At 38.0% G+C, this 17,144-nt stretch overlaps 1 protein-coding gene across 1 annotated transcript in view; it reads right to left on the bottom strand.

Annotated features, from left to right (window-relative positions):
- The window catches only part of LOC126100354 (lachesin-like), a 133,320-nt gene that overhangs the window by 23,014 nt on the left and 93,162 nt on the right, over positions 1 to 17,144 (bottom strand). The window contains exon 5 of the mRNA XM_049910965.1: positions 6,410 to 6,549. Within this exon, the coding sequence (XP_049766922.1) occupies positions 6,410 to 6,549 (140 nt within the window). The remainder of the gene's footprint in view (positions 1 to 6,409; positions 6,550 to 17,144) is intronic.

The raw sequence follows: 17,144 nt of genomic DNA, 5'->3' as shown, positions 1-17,144 counted from the left end.
TCTGTAAAGCGTACTTCGCAACCTGATCCATTGTAACAAGCTGCAATCAGCCTAATGTACTTCACTGGTATGCTTAACACCCACATTACGTTCCACGGGGCAGTCCAATTAATGCTGGTAGATGCCTGATGGAAGTCAATGAATATAAGGTGTGAGTCTTTATTGAATTCATAAAATTTCTCCATCATTTGTCTCAATGTGAAGATGTGGTCGGTGAATGAACGTCCAAGGGTAAATCCACACTGATGGAGTCCTTTAGAGGTGTAAACAGTTGTGGCATCACACTCATTGAAAGCAGTGTAATGTTACAAAGTTTTGCGTGGTCTTTGTCCTAGAATGTTGGACACATTTTGCTGTCAGCAGACATTTGTGGTGCACTATGTTTTGTTGGTATAAATGGCGCTCTCTCCCCCCCCCCCCCCCCCCCCCCCTTCCACGTAAAGTTTTATCCTCTAGTTTGTTTTCTTGCTCCAGTAGTGGACTAATGTAAAATTCTTTGTTTGAGTATCAGTTCTTACCAGTCAAAATTGCAAAAAATTAACTGAAAACTAAAACAATGACAAATTTCTGGAAGTCCAAAAAATTCCCAGGTTTTTCCCCGATTTTTCCTGGATGAAAAGAATGCCAGGTTTTTCCCAGATATCTCGGTTGTTCCAGGGTGTATACACCCTGTAATTATGTCTTATGTGTCACAGAAGTGTACATTCTTGTAGCTCAGTGGTCAACGTGTCTGGCTATTATGCAGAGTAAATTTCCTTCACTACACATCTATAGTCACAAATTTTTTGTCATCAGAGAACCAGTTTCGGTCTACAATGACCATCTTCAGATCTGCAGAAAAATATGGGAAAAACACAAATACACTAGCAGACTGTCTACAGCTTAAAACAATAAAATAGACAATGATGAAAAACATTATGACATACATGTGCATTTGTGTGCTTTAAATATGAAGAGGCATATCTGTTTTATAAAAATGTGCCCTAATATACTGGATCCATAGTGGCATTGTCAAATGGTAAACACAAGATCAGCACCAGCATTGTAAATATATATAAATAATAGAAAGATGATGAGACTTACCAAACAAAAGCGCTGGCAGGTCGATAGACACACAAACAAACACACACATACACACAAAATTCAAGCTTTCGCAACAAACGGTTGCTTCGTCAGGAAAGAGGGAAGGAGAGGGAAAGACGAAAGGATGTGGGTATTAAGGGAGAGGGTAAGGAGTCATTCCAATCCCGGGAGCGGAAAGACTTACCTTAGGGGGAAAAAAGGACAGGTATACACTCGCACACACACACACATATCCATCCGCATATACACAGACACAAGCAGACATTTGTATTTTTTTCCACGTGGAATGTTTCCCTCTATTATATTCATATATAAATAATAGTATATACAAGAGTCATCTTGTCTGCAGCACTACTGTTCAAAACAAACTGCTTTACAGTAGCCACAAAATGTTTGTGTTGCTGCAAGTTCACCAATGTCACTACTGTAGACAAACACATATTCTTCAATGATTAATTGTATGATGAAAAATAAAGGAGGATATAATCAGTAAAGTCTTTACTGGGCTCATAAGGTGTAAGAGGCATTACAGTGATAAAAAGCAATGAAATAAAATATGTTGAAAGTTAGATTGCTAAAAAGGAAAGAGTTAAGAGACAGTAATTGACATACACTCATGTGGCAGTTATGCAGACGACATGGCTTCAATTCCCAGTACCACCACGGACTTTTCCTTTGTGGGAGGGCTGGAATCATGTGCATGCAATGTTGTGACATCAGTTGAGGAGCTTTCTGAGTGAGAAGCAGCAGCTCCAAATTAAGGAAAGCCAACAACAGCCAGGAGAGCAATGTGTGCAGACCACATGTTCCTCCATGTTGCATCCAATGATGCAGTTGGCAGAGGATGATACAGCTGCCATATGGTCCCAATTGGCCCATTGGGGCTAGAATGTGGAGTTTTGCTTCTTTTGCTTTGCTGTAAATATAGTTTCTCCAAATGAATTGTGATACATACTATTGTATGTTCTACGCATGGTGGGAAACTGTCTAAAATGAACAAAGATCTCTGTCTCCTCTTGCCCCTATTACTGGTGGATCCTTCTCAGACTGAGGTCTGAGTGACTTTCTACTCCTTAAATATTGAACTAATAGTTCTGAAGGCAAGGATTAGTGGTTTCAGGTTTTTTCAAGTGAGCTTTCCTTTTGAGATTATTTACTGTATTTTCAGGTTGTGTTTTTTTTCCTGGGATTCTCAGAGTGAAAGACCCATATCATTTCTACAAGTACCCTCTACCTCAGTGGCTGTTTTAATGCAGTGCACGCCAAACTCACCCAGGGGAACACTGAAGTCTCCACAGGACCGAGAATTTACTATTGAGCTCATCACAGAATTAACAATGCCTCTTGTGTGGACCATCCAATTGGCCCCAGACAAGAGACCCCAACAAGTTCTCATAACAATGCTGCAAATCACTGTCTGTGTTGAGATCTCACAATTGAGGCTAGCTGTCAACACCGCTTTTACCAATTTCCAGAAAGAACCAAGACTGGTCTCAGATCAAATATGGCAGAAGTCATTTTTGCCAGTGCCAGATATGATCTGCAGCTAACTATCCAATCCCTTCTTTAAATTGGTGCTGCGATTGCCTTCTCCACTAATGTGTGATGTCTCCCAGGACACACATTAGGTTATTTTCTTGTTTCTAATCTTACTTCCCTAACAGGTACCGTCACATGCTTAACAGATGAGCTGCCTGTAACTAGTAGAACTTTCTAGTGTACAATTTGCAGCTCTGTATGCAACCATCCCATCCTCTAATTTTACATTACCCTTCTCAACCAGGAATGTTTATTTCTCAATCACTGGTTATGTAAAACTTAACATTTAATTTAAATTTTGGAAGCCATACATTGAAAATATTAACACACTATTATTATCTTAATATTAACATGTTTGCTTGTTAATTCTGGAAAAAGTGTTATGTATTTAAAAGTGAATCATTATTCTTATGCTGTCATTGTTGCTTTAATCTAAGCTCTGACATGCTTTAATTGCAACCTTGCGAGGCAAGTAGCCTTATTAATGAGTTGAGTGGCTTCAGACCTGTAAAAAGTGTGGAATTTCAGCATGTCTTTCAAACAAAGCAAAATTTCATCATTCCTTAAGAGGAGGGCATCGCTAGAAATGTGAGCAAACATTAACAGACATGATACTGACAGTAGTGCTGAAAGAGTTAAAACAAATGGTGAATCTAAAAAACAAAATGGTAATGATAGTGGTAACAAAGAGAAAGATAGTGAATCATCAGGGACTGAAAACTCTATGAAGTCTCAAGAGAGGAATTAGAGTAACAGTAGACTTGAAATTACAGTGGGAAATTGTATTGCCTTATCATCTTTTCAAAACTGGCCAAAAACTAAGCCGTGACTGTCTGTAAATGACAAAAACTTTGTAATGTGCACAATTTGTAAACTTATGGTGGGAAGCATGGACTGTTCGCATATCAATAACTTGTTTTTGGCTGGTGGTTTTGCTAATGATGCCAGTGGTTTTGCTAATAATGCCAAAAAATTAAATGGTACAAGGTATACAACTTTGTTTCTGCTGTTTTTTTCCCAATATTTGAGGCTTTAATTCAAAGTATTTTCCATCATTGGCCACTACTTTCTCCCATCTTTCAGGCAGTGTACAAATCCCGTGTTGAAAAAATTTTTCATCTTTTGAAATGATCCACGAATTGATCCAATTTGTGACTTCTTCATGAGATCAGAAGTGTTGGTCAGTCAGCCCACGTGCCATTGATCTAAACAGGGATAGTCAGAGGGAGCAGTTGTCTGGAGAATACGGTGGGTGGGGTAGGAATTCCCATTTTAATGTTTCCAAGTACATTTTGACCTCTTTTGCAACATGGGGCCAAGCGTTGTCATGCTGGAAAATCACTTTATCATGCCTTTCGCTGTATTGTGGTCATTTGTCTTTTACTGCTCTGCTCGAACACATTAATTTCATTTGATAATGAGCACCTGTGATTATTTCACTTGGTTTTAACATCTCATAGTACACGACGCCGAGCTGGTCCCACCAAATGCAGAGCATGATCTTGGAGCCATGAATATTCGGTTTGGCCATCAACGTGGAAGCATGGCCAGGATATCCCCATGATTTTTTGCATTTAGGGTTATCATAATGAACCCATTTTTCATCTCCGGCCACAATGCGATGCAGAAATCCTGTCCGTTTTTGCCTCTGAAGCAAATGTTCACAAACACAAAAACACCACTCAATGTCTCTTGGTTTCAGCTCACACGGAACCCAAGTTCCTTCTTCCTGAATCATCCCATAGCCTTGAGGCATTTTGAAAGGCTTATTGTATCACTCCCACTAATCATGACAATTCTTCTTGAGTCTGACGCAAGTCTTCACTCAGTAGTGTCTCCAATCCTACATCTTCGAAAACATTCTCTCTTCCACCACTATGCTGGTCTACGACATTAAAATCGCCATTCTTGAAGCGTTGAAACCACTCACAGCACCTTCTTTCACTAATAGTGTCCTTACCATACACACTTGAGAGCATTCGATGAGACTCAGTCACTGTCTTCTTCATATTGAAACAAAACAGAAACACCTCCCGCAAATAACGAGAATTAGGCTCATAAACTGACATTTTAAATCACGAACAACTTTATGATGCAGGCACAAATTGACTAATATTTGAATGAGGTTATGTTGACTGATGTCCAAGCTAACTGCCTGATGTCTGCCAGCTGTTTCTTTCAACCGTTGCTTACCGTTGTCACCACCTATCAGCATACGGCGGAAACAAAGTTGTAGACCTTGTAAAATTGGTGATCATCTAAAGTACAAGTCACACATGAAATGTGTAAAAATCGTATGTTGCAAGGATAAGCAAAGTATCAAAAAATGAAAGTGAAAAGTTTTAGGGAATGCAACATCAACAAAAAGTTATCACAACTGCTTTATTGTTCAGATCTGCATATGTAATACCTAAACATAAATTCTCATTCAAATCATATCCCACAATAATTGAACTACAAAAGTTTAAAAATTTATGAGTCAGTAATGTATTTCATTGTAACCAAACATGCAAAATATTGTTATGTTTATAGGAAAAGAAATGAAGTAGAATCTTGCTCACTTCTTTGTAGAACTGGATACAAACTTCAGTATCATGATGGGTGAAAGTACAGTGATTTCCAATACAAACTGTTTAATAATAGATGTACATTTCTCCTTTGAGGGAGTTGTTTGCAATTTTTTTAATTGTTGAATTAGAAAGTGGACAGGATAAATACATCAGTATACTGTTATAACTAAAAACAAAGATGCAGTAACTTACCAAACGAAACCGTTGGTACGTTGATAGAGACAGCAACAAACACAAACACACACACAAATGTCAAGCTTTCGCAACTCACAGTTGCTTCATCAGGAAAGAGGGAAGGAGAGGGAAAGACGAAAGGATGTGAGTTTTAAGGGAGAGGGTAAGGAGTCATTCCAATCCTGGGAGCGGAAAGACGTACCTTAGGGGGGAAAAGGGACAGGTATACACTCACACACACACATATGTCTGCTTGTGTCTGTATATGTGCAGATGGAAATGTGTGTGTGTGTGCGAGTGTATACCTGTCCCTCTTTCCCCCTAAGGTAAGTCTTTCCACTCCTGGGATTGGAATGACTCCTTACCCTCTCCCTTTAAACCCACATCCTTTCGTCTTTCCCTTTCCTTCCCTCTTTCATGATGAAGCAACCATGGGTTGCGAAAGCTTGAAATTTGTGTGTGTGTTTGTGTTTGTTACTGTCTCTATCAACATACCAATGCTTTCATTTGGTAAGTTATAGCATCTTTGTTTTTAGTTATATTTTTCCCACATGGGATGTTTCTCTCTATTATATTCAGTATACTGTTATGTATACTAACACATCCCCCCCCCCATCCCCCCCCCCATCCCATGCCCCTCCCCCCAGATCCCACTCCCATGGTAGAAGCACAAATCACACGCTGGCTCTTTCTCTTTTGTGGCTACCTGGACTTTGGCAAAAACAATACTGCTCCTTGAGCAGGAGAGAGAAAACCCAATGGCTTATCTTACCATCAGAAGAAAAGGTTATTCCTCAAATCATTTCTTTAGAACATTTCTTAAAGTCATCAAAAAAGTAGGAATGTATCACTCACTGACTGACAAAAGGCCTGTTTTGTAAATGTGTACACAGCCAAAGAAATAAACATGAATATGGAAAGTCAATAAAGTTTCAAGTGTCTTTTCATCCTTATTTTCGAAGGTAAATACTTTTGAGTTTTGTTCCTGGATTTAAAAATAAAAACCAAACAAATTATCTCTGCGAAGTATCAGAACAACTTACCAAAGAATTCTATTGTTCCAGTAGATGCTCCCAATTTATTAGACGCTTTACACAAATAAGTCCCATAATCATTTGCCTGAACTTTGTTTATGCGTAAAACAGCCGAGGAATGGCCTGCGCGCATGCTGAAATAGGCTACCCTGTTAAACAAGCAAGATACAGCTATTTAGAAAGTAGATTGAAGAGAAATAGAAACACATGTTATAATTGTTCATAACTGCTTTTGATTTCCCTTTTTATTTGAAAACTCATAAATTTACTTTCTTGGTTCATTTCTTATATGTAGAAAGATAATTTCCATAAATTGTAGCATTAAAATTAAACTTTATAAAATTCATTATAGTGAAGGGACAGATTCTTGCAAAGATAAAGATAATTTCGAACCATTAAAACAGTGTGTAATTTCTAAGAGAAATAGCCATCACATTGATAGCAGGCTAGCATTTATTGATTATAAAATAATGACAAATGTCAGCATATAATAACAGTTCACTTTAAGGACACATAGAACAAAAGAATCTAAAATTGCAACAAATATCCTGTTCATAGTCAACTGCATATTGTATGATTCAACTTGATACTTCAACAACAATAATGGAGGAGCACCCTCTGGGATGTGGAACAAGTCATGTTATACGAAACAAACAAGAGCAGTAGTTAGAAGGAACATTTAGAATTAACTGTTGATCAATTGCTAGAAATTAGTTGCATTTACTGAGACTGAGTTTCAAATACCAACATATATAAGAAACATGCTACTTTTTGAAAAAGAAAAATTGAAAAAATTGCCATTTCCCCAGTTACACTAATTAACTACTATGTAAGTACTATTGCTTGCTTATTATTTATCTACCAACCATGATATTCACTAACTACTTAGAATAGAAGCCTATTCAATTTTTTTAATAGTTTTTGACACTCATAGCATTAACATGCTCTAGCATTTGAAAAATTTGCAGCTAGTGTGTGTGTGTGTGTGTGTGTGTGTGGGTGGGTGGGTGAGTGGGTGGGTGGGTGCGCACACGCACATGTGAGTGTGTCATGCGTTCACACACTTTAGTTCAGAAAAGAAACTGTTCAAAAGCTAGCAAAGTTTTCAGTCTTATTTATGAACCTCAACGCCTCTACTATTTGGTGAATTGTTATGTTTGCTCCCAAATTAAACTTGACTATTGTTAATCTGGCCATTCCTTGCACATAGGGGTGTCAGATTAGCAGAAGTGTCAATTTACTGAGTGTGTCTTACATTTAGTGTAAACAAATATGGATTATATTTTATTAAATCCAAAGACACATTCATTTTCATAGAAAACTTAGTCCTTGAATGTGTAGATATACAGTAGTATCACTTACTATGAAACATCTCAAATTTTTAGTTGTCACAATTATAATGTGGCGGCTGTATGCTTTTCCACACCATGGCTTTACAAGCATTACATCAGTTCTACATATTTATGATTGTTGCATAGTATACAACTGTTTCGTAATATACACCAGGAAGATGTCTGCAACTTCACTACCATCAGTGTGAGATATCTTCATGTTCTACCCTCCTATATCCCCTTCTTCATCACTTCCATCATAACTTTTCTGTACACTTTGATTATCTCTTTGTCTGTTAAAGCTCAGTCATAAATAGTTGCTTGTCCAGTGCTCTACTCAGCAACAATTGCTTTCTGTGAAGAAACTCAATTCAACTTACCTCTAATTTCCAGTTTCTGCATGAGGTCCAGCATAACGTATTTCCTTTTAGAAGCCTTGATACCGAACTATAAAGAAAGTCACAATTTCGACCATGTATAGCATTGTTTAACATTGTAATTAACTACCAAAATTGTTTCACATGAGAATTCATTATTGTATGCATCATTTCTGCCTGAGCAATTAGAGGCTGGGTGTTAGCCAGATTAATGAATGGCCAGACTACTGAGGTTCACATCAGCAAGTGTTTAGTGTATTTACACCCTACCTGACTTCTCGATTGTCACAATCACTAATTTTGTGCAGACCAGCACAGCTAGCACAAAGAGTTTGGCTTGATCACTGTTTACTGGTGTGACTGTACCATAAACAACTATAGCACTGCAGTACTGGCCAAACATAGGCCTACACTGAACATCCCACACAGAGAATATAAGTGACCTCCAACTGCTGCTGAGCTTTGAAAATTAATAGACACACAGATAGCAGTTTACTCTGCAAACCACTGCAAAGTGCATATTTCAGGAGGTACATCCCATTGTATCAATATTGGGGTTTTCTCCCATTCCAGTCATCTATAGATCACAGGAAGAATGCCTCTGTGTGTGCTGTAATAAGTGTAATCTTATGTTTGTGATCCCTGTAGGGGATAATTTGTTTCTATCATCAAGTGTCTGTTGGTTCAGTCCTTTCAGCTTCTTCATGACATTCTGTCATGGATTGAACAAACCTCTGGCCATTCATACTGACTTTCTTTGTTTCTATTCAATATATTCTGTTACTCCTATTTTGTATGGATCCTACACACTTCAGCAGTGTTCTAGGATTGTTCTCATGGGTGTTTTGTATGCAGTCTCCTTTTTTGACTGATTCCATGTCCTTAATATCCTACCTATAAATCTCAGTCTGCCCTCTGACTGAACTGTGACTGAGACTACATGATTGTTCCATTTTGTGAACTGCAAAATTTACATTTCTAAACATTTAAAGCTAGTCGTTAATCTCTGTACCACTCTGAAATCTTATCAACATCCGACTGAATATTTTCACAGCTTCTTTCAGACAGTAATTTATTATCAATTTTTCTGAACAGAGCATTTTACTTGCATGACTTTACAGTGACACTGAATTAGTACTAATATATCTTGTACGTACAAATCTTTCACAACATTTTTGACAACACTTCGACAACTATTGTGTTAAATGGGTATTTTGACATTGAGGTTATTTTCATTGAACACTGTTTATTTGCTCAGACATTGGAATCCTATGCTGTTATCATTTCAATCCAGATCTTATCTCAACCCATCAAGGTGATCTGACTGACATCATTGATAGTTTGGACACCATGAGAAAACCAAGCCTTCTACAACTATGGAATCAACCTAAATTTTTAAATTTCATTTTCTGTAATGGCAACATAAGATTCTACATCATATTGTTTACAAATATTGCTGGTACATCATTTTATCTACTGATACTGAACAGGATATGAGTTAGATGTACTTTGCTCCAGAAGTGTCACAGATATGCACTGTATGGGAGTGGTCTCCCATTTAAAAGGATGTATTGGTTTCTCTTCTTTGGATCCCTTCTTGGACCATGGCTGTGATAAGCTAATGTTTCTGTTGCCTATTTTCAATTTACACCATTTATATGTTGGCGATTGTGGGAGTGATGATTTGTCATCCATTTGATTTCAAATGTCCTTGCATGATGATGAATTAAAATGAACTGAATTTTGGAATGGAAGAAAAGCTGTTACGCAAAATGAAACAGTGGAATGTCCAGGTTGGACGGTCAACAATCATGAAAAGCACAGATTGTTAGTCACTGTAAGATGACAGATTGAGTTGCAGACAGGCATAATGAAGAGACTATTACACACTGAGCTATCAGCCAAAGCCTTCTTCAGAAAGGAATGGAAAACGCACACCAGTTCACACAATCAGGCACACCTCAAGCACACAATGACCACTATCTCCAGCTACTCTGACCAGACTGCAACTGCAATGTTCAAAGGAGCAGTCCAGCATGGGACGAGCAGAAAGGGGGAGGGATAGCAGAATCTGAGTGTGGGGAGAGAAGAGCACTGTCTGGTGGAATGTGCAGGGTTTAGAAAGCAGAAAAATTGGGCTACCAGGCACAACATCAGGAATCTGTTGGAAGTAGGAAAGTGAGGTGGTAATGGGGAGCAGAAGGAGAGGAGCAGAGAGAAGAAAGAGTGGTGGGTGTGTTGGCAGAGAGCAGCACAGTGAGGGTGATGGATGTGACTTGGGAGGATGTTATAGGACAGAGGGGGCAGAAACTGTTGGACAGAGGGTGTGAGGAGAGTAGGTTATTGTAGGTTGAGACCTGGATGATTTCAGGAGTGGAGAATGTGTTGTAAGGATGACTCCCATTTATGCAGTTCAGAAAAACTGGTAGTGCAGGGGAGGATCCAGATGGTCCAGATTGTGAACAAGCCACTGAAATGAAGCATGTTATGTTTATCTGCATGTTATGCCATAAGGTGGTCCACTTTGCTTTTGGCCACAGTTTGGTAATGGGAAATGGGCCGTTCATCCTGCTGGCCAGCTGGTTGGTTGTGATACTGACATAAAAAGCTTTACAGCAAACCTATGACATGGCTAATTTCAAAGGTGGTCCAGTCTCTGATGGTATAGGATAAACATGTGAGAAAAGACTGGGCTAGTAAAAACTGGGTGGGCACATGGTGCAGGTCTTGCACCTCAGTCTTCCACAGAGATATGCTCCCTGTGGCAAGGGGATGGGTTTGGGAGTGGCATAGCGATGGACTAGGGTGTTGTGGAGGCTGGATAGGTGATGGAACACCACTTTTGGAAGGGTGGAAAGGATCTTGGGTAGGACGTCCCTCTTCTTCACAGCATGATGATAAATAATCAAAGCCCTGATGAACAATGTGGTTCAGAATTCCAGTCTGGAGTGGTACTGGGTGATGAAGGGGACACTCCACTGTAGCTGGTTCTGGGCATGGTGGGAGGATTGGAGGTGAGTGCAGTGGAACTTCGCATCATAGTGTTTCTTCCATCTGTGAGGTGCAAATGTGTGCATTGCCAAGAATGAGTTACACCCTGTCGTGTGTCACATGACTTTAACCAAAAATTGTTAGACAGAGAACAAGCTCTGATTTGTGACTGTGAGAGAGAAGCTATGTGTGCACAATGCTTCTCTCAGGACTTTGCAAATAAGAGATGAAGGAAATGAAATAACTCACTGGGGTGTTAATTATTCAACTAGATGAATGTGTACTGAATTCTATATGACACTAAAGGAATCTGGAAGTCATACATTTTGTGAAGTTTTGAAATTCTAAGTTAATGAAAGGAAAAAGTTGAAATAAGTTAAACGTGAATGTTAATTACTACTGTATAAGAAGAGTAGGGAAAAATAGACCATTGTTTAATTTGGAAAGGTAATTACAATATTTTTTTGTGATACCATGTGTATGAATGTATGAATCATGACATGTTCCACATCAGAACAGACACTGAAAGATGACTGTTCTATTTTCAATGTTGATTTTCAAGAGATTTTGACCATAAATGTGAATGAAATTATGAATTTGATAAATATATTCAGTCTCCTTAGTATCGATATAACATATTCTTTGTAATTCTATTATTGAGACCACAGATGTTGGTTAGCTTTGCTTTGTCAGAGTAGCATTCAGTGTTTGTTAGACTGTCCAGGTATGTACTTGCTTTGTGAAGGATGGAAGCCAGCCTGTCATGTAGTGGAGGCAGTGTTATTTGAAAAGCATTTTGTATTAATCTGTTTTAAGAAAAATTTTGTGGAATTGATATGATTTGAGTGCAAGACTGTCAGAAGAGAAGTTTTCTAAGGTAATATAGTTTTTTTTTAATATATTTGTAGTTGTGTAGTTTCTTATTGTTAGGACATTGTGTATGGTTAATGTTTACTATAAGAATTTTTATAGTGAAGCCCATAAATTTGTCTTATGATCAAAATAAGTGTCGAGGAGAGTAATTGTACACAAGAAAATTATTGAGAAAGATTTTTGCTAACTTATCTAGTTGTGAGAAATTTATGAAAGTGTGTATTGTTGCTAACGAAACAGTTATACTTGGAGTCTTTGTTCTCATTTATCAATTGTTAAGTTTAGTTCCTCATTTTTCAGTCTTTACCTTTACGAATGTGTTTTGTATACTTGCATTGCATGTCGTGAGTTGTATGTTGATGAAGCATTTTTATGAAAAGTGATAAGATTCCGTCTTGCATTGCTCATTGCAACTATGCAAATGAAATTTGATTCTTGACCGTTTCATCATTATCTTAATAGTAACATATTGCAGGATAGATGAGCATTACATGTGCACAGGTAGATCATTGAATTTAATTACCATCAAGATTCATGTACACTGTAGTGCACAGTGATTGTGAGAGTGTTTTGTGAAAATATCAGTATCAGTTCTGAGGCTTAATACCAGCAAAAGATTTCAGTAAAGTTCTATCTTGTGAATTTTCAAGCAGTTTTATCACACAGTCAGAAGCATTAATTTTTATTTTCATTTTCTCTATAATTATAACAATTCTGGTATAGTGACTGTTTACAAGATAGAGATTAGCTATATAAAGGCCCAACATTTTTAATTTGAATCGTTCTGTTTTGCAGTCAGATAGTATATGTAAATTGTATTGAAAATGGATTGCTCTCTCACAGGTGAAATTGTTTGATGTACTGGCTAGCCTGGATTTCACATTGTGTAATGCGTGCTTCACATATTTTTGTTTCTGAATTTAACTTTAACCCTGGTCTGTTGCCCTTCATTAAGATTTATGCATTTCAGTATCAAGATAAGTTTTATAATTTTGTCAGATAGCAACCACATACAAATATGAATTTAAAAGGTTGAACACAATACTTTCAATGTTTGGACAGATGGACTCTGGTAGGAAATCCACAGGTCTGCACACAGTCAGAAGGACTCTTGTAGGAAATCCACACGTCTGCATACAGTCATAACTCTGCTACTTTTGGAGCTATAGCCTAAACTTTGTAGTGGGACATCAGGCAGCAGAAGAGTAATTTTACAAAGCTTCAGAGAGCAAATGTCATAAGGATGTGCCACTTAATATACACTGGATATGGCACAGGTAATCTGTTTGTGGGCTGGGCATAGTGTCTGTCTGTGAAGGTCTTTGTGAGATCTTTAGCATACTGAGCAAGGGAATTCTTGTCACTACAGATATGCCATCCCCAGGTGGACAGTCAGTATGGGAGGGATTTTTTGGTGTGGAAGGGATGACAGCTGTCGAAATGCATGTACTGTTCATGGATGGTGGGTTTAATGTGGACAGAGGTGTGGATAGAGCTATCAGAGAGAAGGAGGTCAATGTCCAGGAAGGTGACATGCTGAGTTGAGGAGCTGATGTGAGAGAAGGTGTTGAGGCTGCCAAGGAATGAGGATAGGGTTTCTTGGCCCCCCTGAGTTCAGATCATATAGATATCATCAATGAACCTGAACCAGACATTGGGTTTTGGTTTTGGGAGGCTACAAAGGTTTCTCTTAGATAGATCCTAAACAGGTTGGCATAGGAGGATACCATGCGGGTGCCCATGGCTGTGCCACAGACTTGTTTGTATATTTTCCCTTCAAATGCGAAGCAATCATGTGTTCGGAGTAAGTTATAAATGTATGGAGTAAGGTAGTGGGTTGGAGTCTGAAAGACACTGGACGAGTTAGTGCTCAGTAGTGGCAAGGCCATAGACATGAGGGGTGTTGGTGTGTAGGCAAGTGGCTCCTACAGTGATGAAAAAAATGATGATTGGGTTTGACCATCTCATTGACACTGAGGTCATTAGAGATGCATAAGTGTGGATTGTGTCAAAGATGGGGAAGGAAATCACTCATGCCTCTTCAAGCTGAACGTGAACATGTCAGACAATGTAAATTGCGAGTGTGTTATCTCTACAAATATAAACGTAAATTGAGCAAAAAATGTATGACATATGTAAGAATCAGTGATTAATGCAATCATAAATGCATTATGTATAATATTATCACTCAAGTGTCCAGAAAGTCAGTCCAGAAATAGTGAACTACCGGTATGTATATGAAGTCAAATCATGAGTGTCATGTGCGCAATGTTCTACCACATGGAAATACGGCCATTGAAAGTGAAAATATGCCATGTAATAAATGTGTAGCTGATATTGAACATTTAAAAGAGTGCATCATAAGAAAGTGCCACTCAATATAGACTGGATATGGCACAGGTAATCTGTTTGTGGGCTGGGCAGCAGAAGAGTAATTTCACAAAGTTTCATACTTTAAAGAGTGATCTAACAAAACTTCGAAATGAAAATACTGAACTGTTAGGTTATCTGAAATTGAGTACACCACTCAAAACAAAATATACAAAAACTGTAAACGTGAGAAAGAAAAGCAGAATGAAGGAATCAGAAGCAAAAATACTACAGCGAAGAACTCAAGTGCTTGTGTTATAAAGTGCCCTGATAAAACCAACAGCATTAATACAAATGAAAACTGTAAAAAAAGCGATTGACCAGTCCCCAAAAAAATGATACACAGTGAAAACAAGAGTCAGAACATATTAATTCTTTCAACAGTCATAGTAGTCACTGTCAAAAATTGTGATAAGTTTTCAAAATCAAAAACACTACATCTCTTCTGTAATATAGCCTAATGCTCGATTAAAGGATGTGGTTTGTAACATAAACAGGAAGACAAAAGAATATACGATTAATGACAGTGTCTTCATTCTTGGTGGGACAAACTACATCCTAAAGATGATGATGATGTTGTGTGACGAGGGCCTCCCGTCGGGTAGACCGTTCGCCTGGTGCAAGTCTTTCGATTTGACGCCACTTCGGTGACTTGCGTGTCGATGGGGATGAAATGCTGACGATTAGGACAACACAACACCCAATCCCTGAGTGGAGAAAATCTCCGACCCAGCCGGGAATCGAACCCGGGCCCTTTGGATTGACATTCCGTCGTGCTGACCACTCAGCTACCGGGGGCAGACATCCTAAAGAAAGAAAGGGTTTCAAATGCACCTTAACAGATTCTCTTCAAAAGACAGTCCACACAAAAGTAATCTTGTGCATAATTCCATACAGATACAATATGCCAAAATTGAACAACAGAATCTTTGCTGCAAATGAACTCTCAATGAGCACTGCAAAAAAATTTTGAGCATGTAATGATCAAGGACATCAATACATTCGTCAGCGGAAGTGATGATACAAAGCATGGACTTCACTTGAAAATGGAAGGCAAAGAGAAATTATGGAGACATTTACAGCTAGTAGTATGTGCCAATCTGCAAATACCAACTCTAATATGCAGATAATGTGAAGACCTTTCAGCAGATATGACAGTGAAAACACAAGAAAAATAAACAGCAAAAATGGACTTATCCAACTCGATAGTGATGAAAGATAAATGAGAAGCTGTAAGAAAAAACTGCACTACACCTTCATCACTCAAAGAAGACATGGCAAAACAAAACTACCATAGACTAAACAAGGCTGTGATACCAGCAGAAGCATCTAATCCAAATATAGCAACTCAACCAAGTTCCACACCTGAAGATATTCAAGATAAAAAAAAGAACTGTGCGCTGGAAACCAGAAGCAGTACCTACAAGAGACCCACTAAGGACAACAGCAGATCTAGTCTCAAAAGTACCACCAAGGACTCTAATTTTATATGTATCAGTGAACACCAACAATCAACTACTACCACCCCAGCAACAGGAGGAAGTTCAGCAATTCCAGTGAGAAGAAATGTAAGACGACCATGTCATCTGCAAGATTTTTTATACCCAAGAGGTCTCAAGATCAAATTAGGATAAATAGTGCATCTATCAACAACAACTCCAGTAGCAGTCCTTGCAGCAGAAACAGAAACCACATTAACATCAACCACACAAGAAGAATGACCAAAGAGATGAAGAACTGCACCTTTTCCCCATCAGGACATTTTCTTATGACCAACAGAGAAAACCAACTCACGCTTCAAGATGAGAAGGAAAATTTCCCACATAATTTAAATTCAGGAATAAAGGTAAATGATCAACCAAGTACAATCAGAACAAACTTAAAATCTCACCAGGTCATTCTTCTACATCAAAATATACAGTCACTTAGGAACAAAATAAGAGAGTTGTAAATCTTGCTATCGAGTTGAACTCAGATATGTTAATATACTTTTCTTAACTGAACACTGGCTGAAAGAAAATGAGTTAAAGACAGTGAAAATAACGAATCATGTGTTAGCAGCACAAACTTGTAGAAATCAGTTTACACATGGAGGGAACTGCATATACATAAAGAAAGATATCAAATTCAATAACTTAGATAATGTTGAATCTTTAAACACTGAGAAAGATTTTGAAATATCAGGCATAGAAATTCCAGCATTCAAGTTAATTGTAATGTTTGTATAGATCTCCAGATAGCCACTTAAAAAAGACCAAGACTCAGCTTGATACTTTACTAAATAAAGTAGTAACAAATTGAAAAACAGTTCTGTTATGTGGAGACCTAAATGTAGATTTTAATAAGTAAAGTAATTCAAAATCTGAGTTGATGAACATATTAACCACCAATAATTTGGAGATTACAATCCATTCCCCTACACGTGAAACAAATCATTCTAGTACTACTATAGACCAAATAATAATTAGCTCCAGAACAAAATATAAATCAGTTGTAATTAAAGCTGGACTGGCAGACCAGCACATGCAGGCTATAAGCTTTTATGTAAATACTAATCCATCCTATAATTATAAGAGGAAGACTACACACATGGGCAGAACTTTCAGTAATGCTGCAGTACAAACATTCCAGAATTATCTCCAACAAGAATCGTGGGAGCTGGTGTATAGTACAGAAAATATTTCTATAAGTTTCAGACATTCATGAATATATTTAAATGTTATTTTGATCTTGCTTTTCCATTGAAAGCCAAGACAACCCAAACCACTAAATGCAACACGTGGATTACTAGTGGTATAAGGA

Source organism: Schistocerca cancellata, chromosome 9, assembly GCF_023864275.1.
Source record: "Schistocerca cancellata isolate TAMUIC-IGC-003103 chromosome 9, iqSchCanc2.1, whole genome shotgun sequence".
Lineage (NCBI taxonomy): Eukaryota > Metazoa > Arthropoda > Insecta > Orthoptera > Acrididae > Schistocerca > Schistocerca cancellata.
This window is presented reverse-complemented; position numbering and strand designations above follow the sequence as displayed.